Below are 24,080 nucleotides of genomic sequence, written 5' to 3' on the forward strand. Positions count from 1 at the left end.
AAAAAGCTTTAGACTGAAAAGATGTTAGATAAAGGCTAAGTATTGCAGATAAAGGCATTGCTTCACTGAATATATGCTGTAAAAGCATGAGCTGTGGTTCCACACATTTAAATGAACCAGGCTCCTCTCAGCACGTTCCAGGACTGGCAGAGTCACAGCCAGGACTGGCTGCTTGCACAAGAAGGTGGTTTTGGAGCCCTAAGAGCAAAATGCAGAGGTAGGCTGGGGAAGGAGCCTGGTCCACGTCAGGGAGACCCTTTCCAAAGACTTCCATAAGGCTTGGCATGGATCTCCTCCCCAGCTCAAGGAGGCTGGGTCCCTGCTGAGGTAAATGGCACAACAGAAGGGGATGGCCCAGCCTGAGGCTTTCTCCAATGAACAAAGGAGCTTTATTTAGAAGACCCTGGTCACCAGATTCTCATTCTCTACACAGTCACCAGTGAGAGGTAGCAGGACTCTGGATACCCATGTTTGGATTCCAGCTGCAGCCCTGTGTCAGTGCTGTGTACTTTAATGGTCCCAGAAAATGAGTCCAGCACACCGAATTGATGACAAATTGATTGAAACCAGATGTTGTGAAAAAAGCCTTTTCCAAGTTCAATGGCACATGAATGGTCTCAGCCTGCCCCCAAATAATCTGACTCCTGTGCCCCCAGTCTGCCACAATAAACTAATTGGGAGGTTAATATTTTGTCTGTGCACTGTGAACTCCTTGGGGAAAGGGGCTTTTTAATTGCACACACAGCCCATGACCTGGTAGGCTCTAAATCTCACTGGGTGATGGGCAAAATTATAGTGGGACCTCAGCTGAACACCCTGAGCTCATGTTACTGTCTGGATTAACAAACCCCAGACTATTACATCGTCTGTAGTCTTCAGGCATTGCTGGGAGTTTGCTTTCCCCACTGAGCTAAGCTCTTTTTTGGCATAGTCAAAACAAGACAAACAAAACACCCAGGTACAAAGGCACAGGAGGAAGAGCAGCATCAAGCTGTTGTTTGGCCAAGCCAGCAGATGCACAGTGGCAATATTGGCTTTGTAGGAGAGCAGAGGTGGCCAGAGCCTGCACGCCCAGGTCTCACTGCTTTGCAGACCTCATCATAACAGATATATTTACACTGGATACGCCTAATTAACACACCCTGCCAGAGCCAAGCTTGCACTCTTCAGCCTGCACATGCAGAGCAAGACCACAGTTTGGTCAGCTTGTGCTCCCCAAGGCAGATAAAAATGACCTCAAAAGCCAAGCTTGATTCATGGACTGCCATCTGAGGGTCCCTGGGAGGATGAGTGATTGATCCTGTTTACCTTTGGCACAGCAAGGCATTTAACATCAGGTTGGGAGAAGCTTTGTAGTTGTTATTCTAATGGCCTTCAAGACAGAACTATTTGTTTTGGAGCGTGATAAGACTTTTCAGACCAGTGGCTCTCAGGGCAAGGCTCTGAAAGTCTATCACAGCACATGTGAAGGCACAGCACTAAACATGCTATGCATAGCATTACCAAGAAAACCTGTCCCTGTTATATTTCCTTGTCAAAATTACAGAAAGCCCAACAAAATCCTACAGCTTTCAGCTCACATCTCTTCCAAAAACTGGGGGAAGAAGCCTGCAGCTGAGGTATGGCAGAGAAAAGGTTGAGAGCAGACTCTCCTGGTGACTAATGCAGCCCAGATAAGCATCTAGATGCTGCTAAAACATACAGTATCACAGGCAGATTAAAGGCTCCTTCTGAGATTTTGCAAGCAGCCAGTAACTCCTACCCAGCCATCTGCCCAGAGAGGGCCTCTGACTTGTCAACCAATGTATTTCCCCAGTGCCACAGGCTGGGTGATACTGATCTCTGCTGTGTTTTCTTATGAGAGCTTTGATGTACAATCTCCTCTCAGCAGCAGCCCCCTTTAGGGAACAAAGCCCTGCTCCAGCCAGGCTTCTCACCAGTTGTCCAGGTATTAGGTTCTTTTTTCCAGCTTCAGGGCAGCCCTATCACTAACCTTTTCCACTGACCTTTTGCAGGGAACCTTCTGCTCGTGGCCATCTGTGTCCTCCCCCTTTTCTTTTAAAGCATTCACCTGAGCATTTGCAGCGAGCAATTACACACACACACACTGGTTTGCATCAGTCACAAAAGCTGTGAGCCTCCAATTAACCACCTCATGCCTTTTAATGATACAACGCTGAACAAGGAAGAGAATTAGAGGGAACATCCTCAGAAGTGGTTTGCAGCAGGACAGAGCTGTCTTTATTATTGTTTATATGAGGGCAGCACCTAGGAAACTCAGCTAGAGGCTGTGAAAACAAATGGGGGAATTAATTGAATATGGAGAATTTATAAGTCTACAGGACAAGACAGAGTAGGTGGATGAGGTGTAGTGCAATGAGAACACAATGGTTTTCTAAGCATCAGAATAACCTGTCAGCATCCTTTACTCATCAGTGCCAAGTTCCTGTGTCCTCCCTCCTTGACACCACTTGCAGAGTGGGAATGTGGCAGAAGGCTCAGCAGCAAAGCTTTTGGCTCCCAAAGCCCCATGCTGGAAGCACAGGGCAATGCCTTGCCTGTCTTCAAAAGATATCTGGAGATACTGCACCTGCTTGGAAGGTTTCAGGCAAAACAGCATTTCAGAGGAATTCACCAATTCAGCAGAATCTCAGCAAGGTGAGTCAATTTTGCCCAGGTTCCCATGAAACTTGCACAGGGTTCCAAACATCAGAAACCTGCTGAGTTTCCTGCCTGGTCACCCATCTGGTTCCTCCACCGTTCAGGTTTCCAGGGCCCTGGGGCAGCCTGCTGCCAAAGAGGCTGCTCAGCAGGAGGGGATTTCACTGCTCCCACACTTCCCAGCTTGGGGTGTCCCAGGCATTAGACCATTTCAGGCAGGAAGCACCAGAGCATCCACAGATGGAGAACCCATGAAACCCAGCAGAGAGAATGAGAGATCCATGGATCAGCTCTTGAGACAACCCACAGTGCAAGCTGCTGCACTATTCCCTTCTGCAGAATTTCTACCTGGTTGTGTTCTGCTCTACTTTGGCAGGAATTCATTCTAATTTCATCAAAACTAAACTTTTTCCCAAACCATAATCTCCTATTTAAGCCTCCTCCTAGCAGACACCCTCTCAGGACAGCTCATTTTCCTCTCACCAGCAGCTTCTGCACATCAGTCCAGTTCCAGCTGCTCTCAGGTCAGGGGCAGAGAGTTGTACATCCTGTACAGCCCACCAGGAACATTGCAGGGATACACAAATCAGCCAAATCTAAATTATCTGCTCTGGAAGACAGATGATATGAATGATCTTACAGTCCCATGAGCTCACCATGGGAGGAGGATGAGGTAAAATCTCTGTATTTATCCATCTAGTGGAAATATTTGATCTGGCTGAGGACTGCACACCTGATACTGTGACTACAGTGTCATGAGGCTCAGAACAGTTCAGCCAACTCAGGAAAAGGGGGGAAAAGAAGATATTCACTTGGAAAAATCACTGCCTACATGGCATTTACTCTGTGATTTGTTAGAAAGTACAGGGGACAGATTCTGGAAAGATTGAGATGAAGCAATACAAAAATGAAAGGGACTGGAAGATACTTAAAGTGCCTTTTTCTGCTTCATGTAGCACTGAACATTTCTCACTGCTTATAGACCAAGTGACAGCAGCAGCAGCCACCTTTGCTTACACCCTGTTCAGCCACCAACAGACTCCACTGGGAGCCTAAATTTATCTGCACTATGGGAAACACGTTTCTGGGAGCCTGTTGTCCCCCAGACACAGCTCCAAGGTGTCTAACAGGCACTGAGGCTCCTCCTTGGGATGCAGCTGGATGTGCTGTGAGAGCTGAGAGCTCTGAGCCAGGGGAACTCTCCTGGGAAACATCTGTGGGAGACACTGACACCAGCTGAGGGCTTACGTGGGGCTTGAGCAACAAACCATCTGTCAGGACCTACTCATTAGGATGTTTACTCACAAAACCTTCCCCTTGGTGCACCAGCAGCAGTTTCTGAAAGCAGCCCTGACCACCAAGAAAACGGCCTCAGAATCAATCAACAGGAACAGGAGTGGGTCCAGCAGCCACAGGAGTCAGTTTCTAGCACAGGGACACTTTGTCCATTTTGCCATCTCTCCTAGCTGTAGATCAGTAAATTATTTGGGTTTGGGAAGATCTTTTGGCAGGACAAAAGGCTTTTTGTTTCCTTGACCCACACAAATCCATTAACTCTGCTATACAGTAGGGAGGGTGATTTATTATTTTCACTTTGCTGTGTTTCCTGTCCATATTGTGATGCTTGTTGAGCAGCTAATGAAGGGTGGGAAAACAACAGAAAGAAAACACAATTCTCTACTTGACTTTTTTTTTGTTGTAAAATATGAAATTAATTGTTTGTTTCATATTTCTGTAATGAATAATTACTATGTTCATGAACCCAAGCAACTTACCCAGGGTGACAATGGGCATCTGCAATGGGCCCAGGGGAAGACACATGCTCTGCATCAAATGTCAGTGGCTCAGCAATAAAAGCCTCTCTCAGGGCTCAGACCATCCTTCAAAGGCAGCAAGTCTCACTGTGGATCAACACAGGAAAAAGAAAGCAGCAGGGACCACAGCAGAGATCCCTATCTCCATGGCAGAGGAAGGGAGGGGAAGGAAAGGGAGCTTGTCATTTAACAGCAATAATAAACACTTCTGAGTGTGCTTCCTTCTCTCCCTGTATAAGCATCTTCACCCTAAGCCCTGATGGGCTTCAGGTGGGATCAGTCAGATCCAAACCTCTCAATCCCAATATTCCTGTCAGAGAAAAATGCTTTGGGGTAGCTGTGGTTGTGCAACTGTAGGGTTGCTGTAGGGTGTCCCACAGTGTTGAAGGCAGTGATGTGTTACCCCCATGTGTTTGTTGTCCCACACAAACTACTCAGAAGACACCTGAAAAAACCCCATGGATATGTTGCAGAGGAGAAGAGAATCACATCTCTTCCTTCCAAGCAGCTGAACATCAAGGAAAACACTCCCATGAGGTGTTTGACAGGAGAAACAAGCCAGAACTTCACTTTCATTCAGCACACAGGCTTGAATGCCAAGCCACAATTTATTTCACAAGGAAGGAAAAAAAAAAGCAGTAAAGGAAGCACTTAGCAGGATGAACAGGCTGTCTGCTGTGGCCTGGGGGCAGGAAGGTGGCTTAGCCAAGGCAGGGATCAGGATATCCAGGTCAGTGGCCAGCACTGCCCTTGACCTCCCTGCCCACCAGGTGGGATGGCTGCTCCTGGCACAGCTCCTGTGGCTTCTGCCATGGCCTCTGCAAGCTGCTCCAGCAGGATTTACAGACCTCTCTCTTATCACACCTGATGGATTTCCTCTCCCACTCCTTTCCCAGCCTTTGCTCTGCACTGGGAGATGCAGAGAATGATGCAGCACTCAGGACTGACCTTATGTCTAGAATGAGGAGCCCATCACCACGATCCTGCTCTCCAAGACTCTGGATTTTTAGCAAACACCTACTCTTTCCTGAGTTCACCTTCCCAAGAGAAGAGCAACTTCAGGAAATCGTGCCAGTCAAGAGTCCAGGAAAGAAAACTGTGATGTGATACAGGTCTGACCCTCAGAAATGCTGGGAACATCTCCTTTTACACAGGGCCCTTCCAAAGGAAACCAACCCATTGTAAATAATGTGTCTGGGAAGGGAAGGCAAACCTCTGACCATTCCCTTGCCTCCACTGCTTGCTCAGTTAAACTGCATCTTTCCTTTGAAGCCAGGCAAAATTACCCTCTCTGCTCTCTAGTTCTGTTCTCTAGCCCTGTGACCCTGCTGTTTTGCTAATCTCACTGCCTGAAACTGGGATTAAAGTTGGATTAGGCAGAGAGATGAATGAGTGGTGCTCCAGACATGCACATTTGGTGTTTGTGCCTGCCTCATTTGCCCAGCTCTCCCTGGGCATCCAAGGGGAGGGAGCAGATGCAGAAAGGGTTGTTCTGTCACTTCCCAAGTGCCATCCCCAGGGTTTCCACAAAGTCCTGCAATTGATACAGAGCACATAGCACACTTACTCATATAATTGAAGTGGCTTTAGCTCTGTATCCTCAAATACAACAAAATTAATTTCTTCCTTTAAAAGCTCTCATTGCTATTGCTACTTAAATCAAGGTACTGCTTCTCCCTAGTTCAAATTAAGTTTTAATTCAGTTTCACCATACAGAGTCTGGCTTTTAAGGAAGAGCAGGGAGTTCCTTCCAACATGAGCCAAAGAAGTCATTGGGACAGTTTGTACAAGCAAGCATGGGACTCTTGGAAAGCTTACTGACCTTGATCCAGCATTCCTGAGCACATGTTAATTCACCCCAAAGCGTGTGCTGAAATGCTTCACTGGGTAAGAATAGCCTTAATCACATGCTTAAACACTTATTGCACGGGCACTTCAGAGATTGAGATTGATTAGGTCCTTCTCCTACTGTACTTTATACCTCCCCTCTTTGTGAAAATCTCATTTTTGAGAGCATGAATCTCATAAGGAGACACAGGGAACACATTTTTCAACAGGTTGCAAATTTTCCAGCTTCCTGTCCCTTAACCACAGAAGACTTGACCTGTTTAAGGGGGGGATAAAGCAATTTACTTCCCAAGCCTGATGGCATGAACCCCATCACAAGGTCAGAGACCAAGTTAAATTTCAGTGAAATGAAGTTGTTAATGTTAATACACTTTATTGATCTTAAAGGAATACAGCATGGAAACAAAGGCCATTAATTGAGAGGGAGGCTCTGTTTACATCAACAAGTCACACAGCATGAAAGGAACGAAAGGAGCAGATCCAAACTCAGGTCCCCACAAACTGAGGTCCCCATAAAATACAATGTTCAAGTGTTTGCTTCAGCCTAGACTTAGTTTGGTCCTCAATATCATTTGGACCAAACTTGCTCTTTTTTTTGACTGGAAGCTATTCCAGGCAGCCATCACTGGGTCAGATCCCCAGATCCCTGCTCAAGGGGAAGCACATTTGCCCAGCCCCTGGGTCAGTCTCCTATCAGCATTCTCCAAAACTGCTCTGCTGCCCAAATCAACTCTGATCAAGTGGAGATGACTATGGGATGCACTTCCAGACTTGCTCCAAACCAAGGCACAAGTGGAGACAGAGTCAGGTGGAGAGAAAAACTCCCCAAGGACAGCAAATTCCCAAGGCAAAGAGCAGTGGAGGCACTCTGGCTCTAGGATGGTTCATTAGGTTTGTAGGTCACCAGCTTTTCCTGCAGTTTATAAGCAGCTGCAGGGTGTAAAACTGCTGCCCAGCAGTGACTCCCAGGGCAGATTAATTTATGGATAGAAGTCATGAGGAACACACATGGATTGTGTCCATTGCTGTAGCTGTGGTGCAGGGGATGATGTTCACCATAACAGAGGATTTAGAGTGCCTGCCTGAAAGCATGGATGAATTTATTGTGCCAGAGGACAAGAGTGACCAAAACCATGTACCCATAGTCTGGATAAATGCATGTCACCACCAGCCAAGAGTGGAAAATGAACTTCTTGGCAAAGAAATGCAAAACTTGCCTTCAGCAGAAGTTGGGAGGGCAAAAGACTAACAAATATTAGAGTGAGGAAAATTCAATTGCATAGACAACACCTATCAGTTACTTCAAGATCAGAGTAACACAGGAAATGGTCTGCTGGGTCAGCAGGATGGTGCATCTCCCCAGCTAATGGTGCTTCAGCAGCTGCAGGAAAAGACAGTTTTGAGGAAGAGCACACAAGCCTGGCCACTGTTTGCACCTCACTCTCTTCCTGGCATCCACAATCATTGGTAGAGCACATCCATCCCCACCTTCTCTTTCCCTCTGAACTTGCTGATGTTACATCCATCTCACTATTTCCAGCAGAAACAAATTCCCTGCTGTGTAAAAAAAAAAAAAAAGCACTTTCTAGTATCCCTTTTAATGGTTTTCATGTATCTCCCCTCACTCCAGAACTGTGAGCATTTTAAACCCCAAAGCAACTCACAGAATCATAGAACAGTTAAGGCTGGAAAAGACTTCTAAGATCAAGTCCAGCTCCTAACCCAAGCACCATCTTGTTCACCACTAAACCAAGTCCTCAAGTGCCACATTTTTTGAACACTTCCAGGGATGGTGACTCCACCACTTCCCTGGAGTGCTTGTTCCAGTGCCTGAACATCCCTTCAGTGAAGAATTTTCTCCTAATATCCAATCTAAACCTCCCCTGGTGCAACTTGAGGCCATTTTCTCGTGTCCTATTGCTTGTTAATTGGGAGAAGAGACTGATTCCCAGCTGGCTCCACCCTGCTTTCAGGGAGTTGTAGAGGGTGATGAGGTCTCCCCTAAGCCTCCCTTTCTCCAAGCTGAGGGTCCCACCCCCCTCAGCCACTTCTCTCAAGACTTCTGCTCTAGCCCAGCCTTTTCATCCATTGCATTGCCTTTCTCTGGACATGCTCCAGCATCAATTTTTTCTCACCACCGTTCTCCATCTGGAATGTTAAGCTGAGAATGGTTCAGTTTTTTGTATTAGCTGCTCAGTCATATTTATTTTCGTTGGCTACTCCAAAGGTACATACTCTGAAGTTAGCTATTAAAAATTTGGCTGTTTCTGCTTCCCCAAAAATGTCCTTATTCTCTCTTGTAAGAAAGATCATGTGCCTGGGGAAAGCCATGCCCAGCAGTGGCCGTCCCTGCTCATCAAACCTGTGCTGCCCTTTGTGACAGGAAGGGGTGGGATGGCTTTGCTGGCTGTCCCCTGAGGAGTGCCTGACCTTCCTCTGAGCCAACAAACAGACTTGGGATTACTGAAGGCACAGGACTAATGTGGAGAATCTGGTTTCAGTCCTTATCCAGCACGGACCCCAAGCCATGAGGAAAGTAGAAAACTTGTAAGGGATGGACAGGTCGCTGCTGAAGCCCCAGGAGCAGGAAAGCTGCAAAGAACTGGCACCTACAGGGCTCTCTGCAAGCAGGGGCTGTGCTGTGGGGCCAAACCCAGAGCTGGGGAATGAAAGCTCTTGTCCCCAGTGCCTACAGGACTTGGTCAGATGGTTTAAACACCTCAGGAACTGGGAGTGCCAAGAATGGTCTTGATATTCAAAGTGAAGAAACAAGGCAGAGTCCCTGGGAAGACTCCATTCAGCCCAGTCTAACTTACTGAGCAAGGTGCTAGCTGAAACACCTCCTCTGCCCACCCCTTCTGGAAATGCAGCTGAACCAGGACCAGATCACTCTATTTATGGGACTCTCCACTCCTCCTTTCCCTCAGACCCAGCTGTCTGAGCCCTTGCTCCACACACACATTGGATTTCCCAGGACAAGCAGGAGTTCCACAGCAGGGGCCCCACGCAGTTGGGACGTCTGGGCACCAAGCCAGAGCCTTTCCCTGACCCCATACACACCAGACACAGCTTGATTCTTTATTTGCTGCCACAGCTGGTGGCTGGGGTGAGGGAGCAGAGGACAGACCCAGAAAGGCTGCTGGCAGGCAGACAGCCCAGTGACACACTCATCCTCTCTTGTGTGTGGTGCTGATGCCCTCAGTGGGAGTGCTGGCATTCCAGAGGTGTGCAGAAACACTGCACTGTGTGAGCCACAAGGAATCCAGATCAAAGGGCTCTGCTCCTGTTGCTTTATGATCCTCTACTTTCCTGCACATGAGGAGCACAGGGATACCTACTCCCAAAACTCCCCTCTGCCACCTACCCCCACCTTGAAACAGCTCCCAGTGCAATGAATGTTCCTGCTTCAGACTTCCAAAGACAACCATAAACACTGGGGATAATTAAAAAGTGAACATTATGAAAAATACACTGGCAAGCTGTGAAGCTGGAAAGCCAGGTAGCTTAAAGAAGTGCCAGATATTCAACTGGGCTCCAAGATCAGCAGATGTTTTTCAACCTAACGTTGCAAAAACTCACTCACTCAGATGTGTTTCCTAAATCAGAACCAGAGATGAGAATGTGTGTTGTGTATTGAGACCATATCAAGTACTTTTCCAGCATTATTAAGATCTGTTATTAAAAAAAAAAAAAAAAAAAAAAAAAAAAAAAAAAAAAAAAAGAAAAAAGGAGGGGGTTGGGTGTCGATAGGAAAAACTAGGCCTGTTTAAAGGATTCTGGATGCTTACCTAAATCATGTAAGAAAAGGAAAATTCCTTCCCCAAACTGAAAAGACTGGGATGCAATTAAGAGGGAGATACCATCAGCCCATTTCCAAGTCTGGTATTAAGCTATTCAACAGGAGAACTGCAGAATACAGTGGCTGCAGCTGATGCAGTCTTAGCGATATTTAGGCGGTTATTTTATTTTCTTTTTTTTACTCAATTATCTGAAAAGAAACCATTCAGCAGCTCACTTTTGAAAACCAGCCTGCCTCACCCCATACAAGGCAATCTGCTATAGCACTGCAATTAAAAACTCATGATCCCAATGCCACTGGGCGTTGGTTTGTCTTTCCACCAGCAGCTCCTTTCCAGCCAGAGACAGTGCACGGCTCAGGATCCTCTCTGCTGCTCTTCTACACCTTTGAGGAGATTTACAGGGATTTGCACGTTTTTCTCACTCAAAGAGAGATTATGTGGCATGATTAAGAGATATTCTAGGAAAGAAACTACCAGCTTCCAACAAGACATTCCCTTTGTTTGATGTAACACCCATCAGTTATTAATGGGATGGCTTTAAGCTGTTGCTTAGCTTCAGTAATGCCATATTTAACAGCAAACATTAGTCCTCTCCCCTCTCTGTAGTGGCAGCCTTTGTCCAGCAATTTATGGATGAATTATTCTAAATCAATATATAATTTTTTTATACATATATATACATATAAGCTGCCTTTCCATGTGTAAAGTAATAGGAGAGTTGTAAGCAGATAAGGGGAGTTACAGCTTTTGCTGTTTCATGGGAGGTGGAAGTGCAAGGACTTTCTGGGTCACTGAATCTACGGTCTGGTGAGGTACTGCAGAACCTTTACAAAAACTGATTTTCCACTCCTTATAAAAAACAAAACAAAACAAAACAAAACAAAAAACAAACAAAAAAACCCTAAAAAACAAACAAAAAATTCAGGAAAAGAATATGAGACATTATAAATAGGGATTTACTACACTGCAGATTAAAAAATAAATGTGCCTCTTAGGAATAAGTGTTCCCACTGTCTCAGAGGCTGCTCCCTGAGATGTTTAATTCTGAGTGGATCTTTACTTCCTACATTTGTGATGCAAGGAAACCTGGGGGGGGGGGGGGAAATGCTGTGCCTTTCAGGTGGGTGAAAGAAAGGACACAGAGGAACCACAAAGGAAAGGTCAGCTCAGACCTGGCTATGGAATGGACAGGCTGCACACACATTCCTGAAATCCACACCAGCCACAGCACCCACTCCAGTTGTTTGTCCACTGCTTGGTGGATGCCAAAGCAGATGAACCTGCAGAAACCAGCTCAACCTGCCCAAAACCTCCAACCTTCCCACCAGGCAGCTCCAAAGCTTCTGCTGTGAATGGAAGCAGTGCTGCCTATGGAGGGCTCCTTTCTCCTCTGCTGCCAGCCTCCCCTCCAGTCCCATGGGAAGAACCTGAGACAGAGACCAGTGGGTGACCCAGTTGTCACCTTCCATGACCCTGCTAGGGCTGTAACAGAGCCAACAGCCAAAGCTGCAGAGGGCACCATGGACAGGCAGCCTGTGCTCTCCTCCACCCAGCCCAGCTCCCAGAGCACACAGCTCTTGGGGATTCACTTACTGGACATTCCATGGGGACACCTGTTGTGTCCCACAGATCGATTTGGTTACAGAAACCAACCATCTGCCCCCATGTTGTACCAACCAAAGTCTGCAAGCACCCAGACAGAGAGCAGGATTAATATTATACTTCCATCTGCTCTGAAATGTGAGCTGCCCATCAGCAACAACCTCTGAGCTCCTAAATCCCACCTTGCCCTTGGAAAAATGCAAGCTATTAGAAGAACAAGAGGAGCTGTGACAAGCCAATTCCCACAAAGCACAAGTCACATCCACAGCAGCATTTTCAACTTGCCCCATTTCCTGCATGGCTAAATGCAAGGAATGTTAACAGGTCACATCAGGAGACTTCTAAATGGTGACAACACCAATATAAATGCACTGACAGGGTCTGCACCAACGTAACAAACTTTAAAAAGTATTAAAACAGACTGTTTATTACAGCATATGATGTGTTATATTAATTTACACAATGATATATATATATATAAAAACAGCCATTGATGATGTACAGTAAATTGGACATCAACAGGAATATTAAAACTACTGATACTCATGCACGTGACATGCATATGGGTTTTTTTTTTTCTTTTTCAAAAGCAGTTTTACACAATATAATGAAGTTACTAAGCCTTGCTCAGCTGTTCCAGCTGCAGTTTACTCTGGACACCACGGCTGTCTGCAGTGGGACTCCCAGGAGATCAGAGCAGAGTGCACTCCAGGGAAGGCAGCTTAACCTTGGAGACAGATTGAACAGGAGCCCTTTCCTGGCGGGGGAAGGCTGGGGGAGGACAGGAGTGAGTTTCAAGAAGAGAATCAACAAGAAAAGAAAAAAAAAGAGACCAGAGTACCAGAAGGAAAAAGTTCAAGATGTGGCAACAGCAGCAGCAGAAAGGGACAAGCAAAAATATGAAGAACCACCCTCACTCCCTTCCCTTTATTCCCTAAAGATGTATGACCTTAAGCTGTCCATATCCTGTACCCAGAACTGGAAAAACTAGGCAAGGAAGATCCATTCCCAGAAACATTTTAGCCTGCTCTCAAAGCCTTCTGACACCACGTGCTGGAGGCTGTTCACCACTGAAATGGCAGTGTTGTGTTGTTGGGTTTTTTTTTTTAAACAAGTGTAACGGTCTTTTATTTCCACATAAAAGGCACTAGTATCCACCCAAGTTCTGAAGACAAGTGACATAATTTACCTTAAGTTTTAAATATTTGTATTTAAAAAAAAACAACAAAAAAATCTGTGGAAATATGTACAAAAACAAACAAACAAACAAAAAAAAGCACCTTGCTTCCGAAAGCAGAAGCAGATACATTCCACCAAGTCACCTCACTAGACGGTCGTCATGAGCTTCAGGGAGCCTGACCGAAAGCGGAGGATCTTCTTCTTGAGGTTATGGGATGCTTTGATTTTGACAAAGGCCTTGGCCGCATTTTCATGCAGCTCCGGCGCCGTCACCGTTTGGATGGGCAGCGTCTGCACAAACTGGGACCAAATCAGGCCCCCGCTCTCATCAGAGTCGCTGGTGGTCGTGCTCTCCCCTACAAACTCCACCTCGCTCAGGCTTGACTCGCTGTCTCCAAAGCAGTTCGTGGTGTAGTTGCTCTGCTCGTCCTCGCTCGTGTCCACCACGGTGGAGTGGAACAAGGACTCGCACTCGGCCGAGTACTCCGAGTCGCTGGCCACGTAGGCGTAGGGGCTGACGTAGGGCAGGGGCACCTGCGAGTAGACGCCCACGGCCTCGCGCCGGTTCCTCCTGGCCCTCCGCAGGGCCTCCTCGTAGGAGATCTCTGCCGAGGATTTCCAGCGGCGGTAGTCGGCGCGCTTGTGCTTGGGCTTGGCCACCACGACGTCGCGGCCGTGGGAGCGCAGGGCGGCCCTGTGCAGGCCGGGCTGCCGGCCCGGGAGGCCGGGCTCCAGCGGCAGGCCGCCGCCTCTCTTCCCCCGCGACGAGGCCTTTTTCAGTTTCTTATTTGTATCCAATTCCTCGGGAAAGCGGCACTTCTTGCCCACCACTTTGGCTTTCTCCCGCAAGGCCTGCGAGCTGTTTTCCACCCCGTTGGCGAGGTGGGACCTGTGTTTCAAGGCGGAGCTTTTCAAAATCTTGACGTTCCGGGTGCCTTTGTGAAGCTTCATGCTTTGCTGCTGGGCCGGGATGTACTGGGCGTTCACCAGCAGCCCGTCATCCAGGCTCTGCGAGGAAGAGCCCTCGCTTTTGAAATCCAGCGCGGGCCTCTCCTCCACAGCCGGCGACGAGGAGCGAGCCGCCTGCAAGCTGCTCTTCAACAGGATCTTTTTGGGAGGCTGGCTGGCCCTGCTCTCTGGCTGCAGCACCACCGCCTTCGCCGGGGTGTCTTTGGGAGGCGCAGCAAAGAGCTGGCCGTTCTCCTTGGGGACATCCCCGGCCGTGGCGCTGCGGCCCAGCTCCGGCGGCGCCGCTTTGACGCCCCGTGGCAAGTGCTTGCTCTGCAGTTCCGCCGTTGTGCCGGGTGGGAAAGCTGCTGGCAAAGGGGCCTTCCTACCCTCCAGCTGCTCCCCAGCCGGCTCCCTCGGCCTCTGCTTTAATGGGGACGGAGCTGTGTGCTCGGCAGCGGGGGCCCCACCGGGAGGCACACACGGCTTGGAGCTCTTCAGGTTCACCACGTTGCCGTGGGCCACCATTGCTGCCGGCTGCCGGACGCACATGCTCCCGTGCCTCAAGATGCCTTTGGTGGCATCGGCGTTGAGACTCGTCCGGGGTTTGTTAGTCCTTACTGCGTGAGTCTTTTTCTGAACCAGGCTTAAGATGTAGCTGTCTATCCTCTTGCTGGTGGAAGGGCAGGGAGCCGGCCAGGAGCTCTGCGGGGGGAAGGCGTTGGCGCATTGTCCCGAGTCCGTTTCCGATGGGGTGCAAACGTCGCTCATATCGCAAGCCAGCCTCTCCTCCTCTCGCTGGGGGTTCTCAGTCACGGGGAGAAGGAACATGGGGCTCTGCACAGCCACGGCGTGCAGCGGGCTGGGGTAGCGGTAGATGTCGTTCCCGTTTTTAGACACCAGGTCGCACTGGTACTTGGGATGAACATCTGCAACGACATCGAGGGAGTTTGAGTGCGGTGTGGACAAAGAGCGACAGACAGAGCCTGCGGTCTGCTCCTCATGCTGGCCTTCCTTATTATAGTCCATCCAGCCTATGAGATCTGAAAGGCATTTTAGAAGAGTTTAGAGAGCCTGCCAGGGACAGCTGTGCTACGTTTTTAATGTGCTGCCAAGGACGCCGGTCCATCTACGCACACAACGCAAAGCTTTAACTACTGCAGCAGCAATTTTGCAACCATGGGTGCTGTTCAAGCAATATAAAAAGCAGCACTATCCTTCTGTGGGTTTCCCTGTCACTGCACCTATGTGGGATTTACTACATGGCTAAAACAATAAAAATCACAGCCCTAATGAGAATATGTACATTGGTTTCAAACCTGAGCCCAGGTTGTTAAGATATTCCTATCTTTCTTTCAAGCCACCCAGAAGTCTCCAAGGGTCTCTTATATGTTACACAGTCACCTGTGAAACTCTCTGCATGCCTCAGTACATATGAACGCTAAATCCAAAGAGAAACATAAAAATATAGACAAGAGAACAATTAATTCTTGCTGCTTATTGACAAATTTCACTTCTGGGTTCTTTCAAGAATGTCTCAGGTCAGGAAAAAAATCCAGACTTAATTTTATTGTAGTTTTTATTATTCTTAGTACTATTATTATCATAATATTTATAGCAATGCTAATAGAAATAACAGATGTTCCTTTTGAGTGATAAGGGGTTAAAGAATGGGAAACAGGCTCATGCTTTCACACAAGTACAAGGAGTGCAGGTCAATCCAGCTGACATCCTAGCCTTGGCTCTGCAAAGAGTTCTGCCAGAGAAATCCAGTGCATTTCAAGATGCATGAGTCACATTTAATGGCTAAGGAGCTTACTGGAGAGGTAAGCAGCCTTAAGAGAAGGGCTTCCACACAAATACCTAAGATTATTATTTTTTTTTAAGCTTAAGTTGCCCTTGTCTTCTTGGGCAGGGGTACAATCTAAATGATCCTCTGCCAGTCCTGTTTTCTGCCCTGGGGCTGGAAACTTCAGCCAGGGTACTCCACTTGGAATGCTCAGTGTTCATCACTTATCTAAGGCTTATTTCAAAGAGGTCTCATGGGCATTGATGAAATTTGCTGATAGAGTGATGTTCCTGTGTGAGCAGGAGAGGAAGAACAGGGAAGTTAAGAGGATAAACTTCCTCCAGATCACCTCTCAGCTTTCCTACATTTCCTAAACTATTGGCTTCATGGAATGTTGACAAAAAGACATTTTTGAAATTTGTCAGTTTGTGATATTTCATCCCTGAAAGTGAGACTATATGAATGATGAGAAGTAGAAATTCAGGTTTTCGTGGTGTATACATAAAAAACAGCAGTGCAATCAGCTGGAATTACTTGTGTGTTTTTGGGGTTTTTTTAATGTATGGCCCATGAAGGTCACTTTACAACAGGGAGCATTAAATTACCTCGAACTGCTCATAGGAAAACTTAAGAGGACTTGTCAGCATCTCAGAATGAATGCATCCCAGGCTGCATTTTCCCAGTTTAGAAATAGAAGATGACTAATTATTGTCCTTGATTCACAACAAATCACTATAAGTTAACCTTAAAGAGCAGAATGCAAATTGGAAATACTGAGGTTGGAATCATCCTCCCCAATCCAGAATGAGCTAAAGCTTTTGAAAATGTCTGCAGTCAATAACACTTGATGACAACAGTTCTATTGAAGTCTTTTCTGGAGAACAGAGGAACAGGTTCCTATTGAACCATCCCACAAATCAAGGCTTGCATCTTCAGACTGGTGTCCAAAGAAAGTTCACAGCTCTCTGCCAAAGAGACAAAATGTTTCTGGCCTGTTCATGATGTCTGTTTGTCTGTACTATAGAAATGCAGGACACACCTCACCATGCTCACCCAGGGGTTGAGGACCAACAAAATTGACAAAATGACTGCTAAAAACATGAGCCCTGACCCCGTAAAACCTTCAGCTAGCTCCTTACTCTGTGACTTTAATGCTGACATGGCTAAGAGCTATCATTAATTACTGCTAATCACTAAAACCCTCTCTAAAGAAAGAGAAATCAGCTGACTGACGTGTTTCTGTGTACAGGTACCACTGCCCTCTGCTGGGTAGAGCAGCTGTCAGAGCTTCACATGCCATTTTCGTGTGTTTAGAGTGACACATTCATGTGCAAAGCTGGACTAGTGGAGGGCAAACAGTCCTGCCTTGTGACCCATGTACCTGAGAGGCACTGGCATCTTTTCAGAGCATAATATAGCACATGAAAGGAAGAAGGGTTAATCCAACCCAGGTACTCCTGAGGCAGTATTTCCAAAGCCAAAGCCACCTCCTGGAGTGTGATGTATTCCACCTGCTTTTACTATACCTGCAGATTTAGGGCGTCCATCTGAGATATTCAGTGTTGCCTCCAAAGGGCTGCAAAAGCAAGTGCTAGAATGGCAACTGGATAAACACTCACTGAAGACAGAGTTAGATGAATTGGAAAGCGATCCAGAAGCTCCATCACTCAGCTCATAAAACCCTATAAAAATAAAGAGTTTGGATTTATATTAGTTATGTCTACACAGAGTTACTATTTGTGTCCCTAGAAAGGCAGTCAAGCTGGTGTTTGAGTTGGCTTACTCTAACACAAGTAGTTATGGGATTTCATTCAGTCACCCCAAAAACAGCCAACAATTTAGTAATATCCTTATTGCCATGCATTTACTCTGTTTAAAAGTAAAGCACTTAAACCAGCAGAATTTATCTTAGCATATGGAATTTTTTTTTAACTTTACAAGGGCTGGGGTTCTAACCCTTACAGGGATTTTCAGATTTTAACAACAGGGATCCAGCCTGTGTTTGGCAGCCCATTCATTTAATAGGGTGTTATACTTCCAAGACAGACTCTCCAACTATTACTTAACTATAAAAGTGTTGGGCCCAATGCTATCCATTACTTTCCCCAAAGTTCTGGATATAAACATAATATTTGTGGATGATAGAAAAGAAGAAAAATGGTAAATAATGTGCAAACACATCAAATTTAATTTCCTGGTAAACTAGGATTACTCAAGGAAAAAATGACACACCACAACCAAAATTTAAATTGTTCATTTAGGAATAAGGAATGCAGAGCATGCCTACAGAATGGGGATGCATCCTGGAAAACAATAATCCTGGAAAGGGCTTAGTCAGCGTGGAAAAGCAGCTCAATCAAGCTTAATGATATGGCAAAAAAAAGCTAATGAGATTGTTGGATGTACAAAGGGGCTAATGAATAGCAGCAGGGAAATGACTTCAGCAGTCTACATGGCCCTGGTAAGAAACATTGGAATGGTGAGCCCAGTCCTTGAATCCAGCATGCTTAAAACAAAGCTAAAAAATTGGAAAGAGGCCACTGAGCTATTTAGGAGCTTGGAAAAATGCCTTAAAATGAATGACTTCAAGAACTTGACCTGTTTAGCTCATCAAATAAAAGCCAGGAATATAGTGTATGGCACTTCCAAGAGGAGGAAAAGCTGGGTATAAGAAAAGACCTTTCTTTAGGGGAGAAAAGGATATAAAAATATCAGTGCTGGAACAAGTCAGTTTCAGACTAGAAATTAGCAATAGTTTTAACAATTGCAAGTTGGAGGATTCTCCACTTTTTAGCGTGTTCAGAAAAAGTCTAGAGGCCTCTAGGAAAGGCTCCCCATAGTTAAATACCACTTACTAGCTTCAACACAGTTAGAAAGAGATGAAATTCAGTATATGGGGGATGGAATTGTTTGATTCTGTGCTCTTTTCTGGCTGTATGACCACTTTTGATATCTTCCTCCTGATGGTGGTGCTTTCTTTTCACCATTTCTCCTTCATCCTCCTCCCTAATATATAGGACAATTAGAACTTTCTGAACTAATGTGGGAGTGGCCTTGGAAAAACAAATGCCCCAAACACTAAAAATCTAATTAAGCTTGAAATGCTCCTCTGAAAGAAGCAAGCAGCAGCCTTTCCAGTGGTGAGGGAACTCTGTTAGTAGGAATTCATTATCAGAGTGTGAACGAGATGTAGACATTTACTGCTGCAGTACTGAAAACTCCAGCACTAAGATGTACAGCCAGTTTAAGTCCAGCTCCCAAGGCAGGCTGCATTCTGCTGGGCACTGCCCTCACCTGAACTTGGACGGCTGTCTGTCTCCAGGTGCTCATCTGTCGTTTTTTCCACGTCCAGGCGGAGATCACTTATTTGCTTATCCAGCTCTTGCAGCTGGTTTAATAGCCCAGCATCCCTCCTCCTCAAGCAGTTCTGCAAAAGAAGAGGACAAAGAACATCAGCTCCTTCAGTGGGGCAGGTGTGAAGGGGTCCCAAGGACCAACAGACTTCTCTATCTAAGCCTTGTGAAACACCTTGTGGATATTCTTTTATACAAAAATGGAACAAAGCCCTGACATTTTACACAGATACTCTGGATAAATACTTAAGTGAAAAATTATGCAGGCACTTCATCCCAGCCTGTTCCAGCCAGTTCTGCATGAGGAGCATGTTCCACAGTTCAGGAAGACCAACAGGCTGTGCTGACCACAGCTGGAAGAACAAAGCTGGATTGTGTGATAGGGGCAAACCAGACCTGTGCACATGGAACGGGCAAGGACGGCCGTGCCAGCCTAGCAGGGCACGTTCCCCACCACACTGGGGTTACTCAAAGATCACATCTGCTCACACAATGGCACCAAACAGCTCTGCCAACGAGTGCCTGTGGTGTGGGGACTGCCTTGTTCTGCTGCACATTATGAGCTTAGAGTCCACCATCCAGAGAGCAAGATTCCCAGGGCTGGGATCACGGCCCTTTTATTAGTTTTGCAGAGCAGCAGGAAGGAAGAGTGATTCTTCCTCTTCTCCCATTATAATTGTATGAAATTGCTGTGAGATGAATTCTAAGGCTATTTATGAAGGTAATTTGATGATAAAATAAGCAATAAGAAATTATTTTGCAAGGCACTCATTAACCCACGGTCAACACAATCAGTTTCCCCCTGTGTATTATAATGTTGCTTATCCATCATCTGTTCAGCTTCATACCCTTTAATTGCTCTGGCTTTGGGGAAAGTGGAGGAGGCAGGAGGAAGGTTCATCTACTTTTGTTTCTTCGAGTGCATCGTTTGTCTGGCACCCAGGGACGCTCTGATACATTCATTGCAATGACTTTTGATGCTCATAGATGGACTAGTTCTAAACCTGTTAAATCCAGGATAATCTTTTCCATGGAGTGGACCAGTCATAGAATCACAGATTCATAGAATGGTTTGGATTGGAAGGAACCCTAAAGATCATCTCATTCCAACCTCCTTGCCTTGGGCAGGGACACCTTCCACTAGAGCAGGCTGCTCAGAGCCCTGTCCAGCCTGGCCTGGGGCAAAGGGAGAGCAATGCTAAAAGCACTGGCAAGCACCGGTGGAAGATGTGCTGGCGTTTAGGGCCATCCTTTGGAGAGCCAAAAGGGTGATCCCAAGCCTTCTCCCCCATTCCTGCGGGAGTCAGGGCTGGCTGGCAGCCAGGCTGGTGGAGGTGATGGGTTCAAGGGATGACTTCGCTGCGCCACCTACTGCCACCAGCGCCCCCTCCCCCAGTCAGCACCGCATCTGGTTCCAATCTGCAATGTCAAGTGCACAAATTAAAGGGCTACCACAAATCCCCGACTTTTTTTTTGAGTAATGATTCCGTGGTCCTTCACTACGGTTCTCGGCCGGCAGCCAGCCCCTTCCCAGCAGAAAAAAATAATTTATTTTTATCTTTTTTTTTTTTTTTTTTAAAGGAAGAAAATCGAGGGGTGGGGAAATGAAAAAATCACGGAAATAAATCACGCAATCCTACTTCTCCCTGGGTGAAAGCAAATGCTGAGCGGCGCACAAAGAGCGCCAGGCACAGCTGTACGCTATTTTCATTGAAAAATGATCTGCCGCTTCATGCCGCCCTCCATCTCTTCCCACACCAGCTCCAAAGCGCGTCCTCCAACAAAAGCATCCCTTCCTCAGGCGCCCGATGCTGCCGGTGCCCGAGCGCCCGCTGCCTCCTCCCGGGGCTGGGACCCGGAGCTGGCTCCCAACTTCCATTCATGGCAACGCCGGCGCCTCTCTTGCCATGAATGGAAGTGGGACCCGACCGGCTGCGGGACCCGACGGGAGCCGTGCGGCCACCGGCACAGCGCCGGCACGGCCCGTGCGGCTCCGAGCTGTCACCGGCCCGCCCCGACAGCGCAGCGGGGGCGCTGCCCGAGGGGCTCCCCAGCTCCTTCCCCGCCTCTCCGCGGCCAGGACCCGCGGGTCACAGCGACACGGGGGCACCGAGCGGGCGAGCATCCCCGGAGCTCCCAGCCCGCATCCTCGGAGCTCCCCGCCCGCATCCCCGGCGTTCGCCACTCGCATCCCCGGTTCTCGCCACTCGCATCCCCAGCGTTCTCCACTCGCATCTCCGGCGCTCGCCACTCGCATCCCCAGCGTTCTCCACTCGCATCTCCGGCGCTCGCCACTCGCATCCCCGATCCTCCCCGCCCGCATCCCTGACATTTGCCACTCGCATCCCCGATGCTCGCCACTCCTATCCCCGGTTCTCGCCACTTCGCATCCCCGGCGCTCCCCGCCCGCATCCCCGGTTCTCGCCACTCGCATTCCGCGGCGCCCCCCGCCCCCGCTCACCAGCTGCCTCCGCAGGAGGAGGATGTTCTCCTCCAGGAACTTCTCCTCCAGGCTGCGCGGTGCCGGTCCCTCTCCCGTCGGCTCTCCGCGGCCGCCCTGCGCCCCGAGCCCCGCTCCCGCCGGCCGCCGCAGCAGGAGGCTCTTCACCAGCAGCTCCTGCCGCTGCCGCAGGTACTCCAGCTCGCCCAGCCCGGCCAGCGTGGCCTCCAGCCGCTCCCGGGTGCGCTGCCGCTCCGCCTCCGCTTCGCCCTTCTCCCTCCAGCGCGCATCGGGCTCCCGCGGCGCCCCCGCGGGTCCCCCCGCCGCCTGCCCCGGGGGGCTCGCCACGGGGCTCGCCTTCATCGCCGGGGAGGGGGCGGCCGCCGCTGCCAGCCCTGCCCGCGGGGGCACCGCGCCGAGCCCCGCTGCCGCCGCCGCTGCCGCCGCTCGCGAATGGTCCGCGGGGCGCCCGGCTGCCTGCCCGGTGCCACCGCCCCGCGCCCGCCCACCGCCCTCCTCCATCCCGCCTCCATCCCTCCTCCATCCCTCCTCCATCCCTCCTTCCCGCCCGCCTTCCTCCCCGCCCGCCCGCGGCTCCACGCCCGTGGTCTCTGTGCTACTCATCTTTCTCCTCCTCTCGTCCTCTCACCTCCGTTGTGGGGTGCGGGAAGGAAGGGGATGCGGGAGTGCAAACCGCTGACCTTCCCAAAAACTCCATCCGTGATCTCTGGGGCTCTGCACGGCGTAGTGACGGGCAATCACTCTATTCTGTCATCACTCTGTGATTCTATTATTATAGAATCGCAGAATAAATTGAGTTGGGATATTAAAGATCACCTCGTTCCAACCCCACCCCGTGCCATGAGCAGGAACACCTCCTCTAGACCTGGCTGCTCTAAGTCCTGTCCAACCCAGCCTGGAATACTGCCAGGGATGGAGCATCCACTGCTTCTCTGGGCAACCTGTGCCTCACAGTCTCACAGGGAAGAATTTCTTCCTAAATCCTAATCTAAATCTGCCCTCTGTCAGTTTAAAGCCAAACGCTGCTTATACACATCAGTACATCCAAACCAGGAGCAAAAATGATGCATCTGGAAAAAAAACCATAAAAATCCAGGCATGAAGAGGTGAGGGTGTAAGGAGAGGGAAAAGTGGAAAACAGAGGAGAACATGGAAATCCTTGCACTAGGATGCTGACCATGGCATGGGCAGTGGGATCAAAGCACTGGTGAGCTGCTGCTTCAAAGCCTGTGTGAGTAAACCAGTCAAAAAAAAAAAAAAAAAGAAAAAAGCCGTAATGAAATGAACTTTGCAGCAGCACGCACTCTAATTGCAGCAAAGGATCTGCAATTAGGTTTTCAATGGGCATGTGGTGGAAAGAGGCGGAGAGTGGAATGCAGATGCTGAAGGGAAAAAAAAAAAAAAAAGAAAAGAAAATGTTAGTTTCAAAATAGAGCAAAAATTGAATTGCAGACATTTACTAAGGAGAGAAAATGGAAGAAGAGGAAACAGGCATTGAAAGAGTCCTCCACAATATGGGGTTTGTTTGGGAAGATGTGAGCCCACTGTGCATTGGCTGTCATGGACATTATAAGAATAATGAAATGCTCTTTCTCACTATCCCTCAAAAGATTATGAGTGTGGTACTGAAAGATCTCAGATGGAATTTGTCTCCTCACTCCCATGCTGTTTACACTGTGGTGTGCCATACACCTGCTTTACCTGGTGGGTCCTTGTCCTGGCAGCCCACATCTGGCAATATCCTTACTTCACTTCTTCTTAAACCACTGTAAAGTGCTTTCAAAAAAGGACATGCACCTCCTCTTGCAGCTTAAACCAGCCCTCCCAAACCCTGGCCAGATGTAGGAGAGGGCACATGCTCAGAGGGTGATGGAAGCTAAAGCCATCTCTGTTTATTTTTGCTGCTTCAGCCCACAGTTGGGACAGTGCAGGGCATCCATGGTCATCTTTTAGTATGAATTGGGAATGACTTTTCAAAGGTCTCTCAAAATCATCCCAGCTCACCTGAGGTGGCTAAGAAAAACTGGAAATAAAAAGAAGCCACATGCTGGACCTCTGCCTCTCTACTCCTTTTATGTATCTGGGCCCATAAAAGACCCCAAAGTAGATTCAACTCCTGCCCCACAACATTTAGGCCACCTCTGCTGACTTAAAAATCCTCTCCATGGCTTTCCCTCCTCAGTCCTGGCTCACAGCATCCTGAGCATGCTGATGCTGAAATGGCATTGCAATGCAGAGTTACTTTTCCAAGGGCACCAGAAACTCTCCAGATAAGGAACCAAAGGCTTCCACATTTTCCTTCACCCTTTGTAGCCAGGTTTTGCATATAGCTCTGTGCCTCATATGTGTTTGCACACAAAGATTCATGCAATATTTATGCAAAGCTATTTCAGCTCTTTCTGAGCTGTTGTGCACTGTACAATGTAGACATTGCTTCCAAAATAAAATACAGCTGAATAAAATCTGTCTTAATGGTATTTTTTCTTTTTTGACACTTATGGTAGATTTCAGACTGATTCCTCCCTCCCAAGTCACCTCTTCCACTCAGGAGTATAAGGTGCAGTCTACAGGACTCCCTGCTGACATTTCTGTGTTCATCCTTCACAGTGTATCAGCTCCAGGAAG

At 48.0% G+C, this 24,080-nt stretch overlaps 1 protein-coding gene and 1 long non-coding RNA gene across 5 annotated transcripts; both read right to left on the reverse strand.

The window, feature by feature from the left end:
* Positions 1-6,675: 6,675 nt before the first annotated feature.
* Positions 6,676-11,037, reverse strand: LOC306803657. Its single transcript, XR_013774655.1, has 2 exons — positions 7,855-11,037; positions 6,676-7,824 (listed from the first exon to the last, which is right to left on the reverse strand). It is a non-coding gene; the product is annotated as an uncharacterized lncRNA (long non-coding RNA).
* Positions 11,038-12,119: 1,082 nt separating this feature from the next.
* On the reverse strand, positions 12,120-21,892 carry DACT1 (dishevelled binding antagonist of beta catenin 1). Of its 4 annotated transcripts, none has more exons than XM_079309309.1 (4): positions 21,456-21,892; positions 18,936-19,068; positions 17,261-17,323; positions 12,120-14,781 (listed from the first exon to the last, which is right to left on the reverse strand). In XM_079309309.1, exons 1-4 carry the CDS (start codon positions 21,795-21,797, stop codon positions 13,052-13,054), a joined length of 2,268 nt encoding a protein of 755 aa, XP_079165435.1. In that variant the 5' UTR covers positions 21,798-21,892; the 3' UTR covers positions 12,120-13,051. The 4 variants fall into 4 exon arrangements, with proteins under 4 accessions (XP_079165435.1, XP_079165433.1, XP_079165434.1 ...); XM_079309307.1 differs by having other exon boundaries at positions 12,120-14,895; XM_079309308.1 differs by having other exon boundaries at positions 17,168-17,323.
* Between the last annotated feature and the right edge of the window lie 2,188 nt (positions 21,893-24,080).

The sequence above is a fragment of the Erithacus rubecula genome, assembly GCF_903797595.1.
Source record: "Erithacus rubecula genome assembly, chromosome: 6".
Taxonomy (NCBI): domain Eukaryota; kingdom Metazoa; phylum Chordata; class Aves; order Passeriformes; family Muscicapidae; genus Erithacus; species Erithacus rubecula.

Bases quoted from the DNA above. Each gene is read 5' to 3' on its own strand.
- DACT1 (XM_079309306.1), bottom strand. From the start codon at position 21,797: ATGAAGGCGAGCCCCGTGGCGAGCCCCCCGGGGCAGGCGGCGGGGGGA. The intron at 17,324-18,935 runs GTGAGGGCAGTG...TTATTTTTATAG, and splicing joins AGACAGCCGTCCAAGTTCAG to GGTTTTATGAGCTGAGTGAT. The intron at 14,896-17,167 runs GTATAGTAAAAG...AATGCCTTTCAG, and splicing joins TGGACGCCCTAAATCTGCAG to ATCTCATAGGCTGGATGGAC.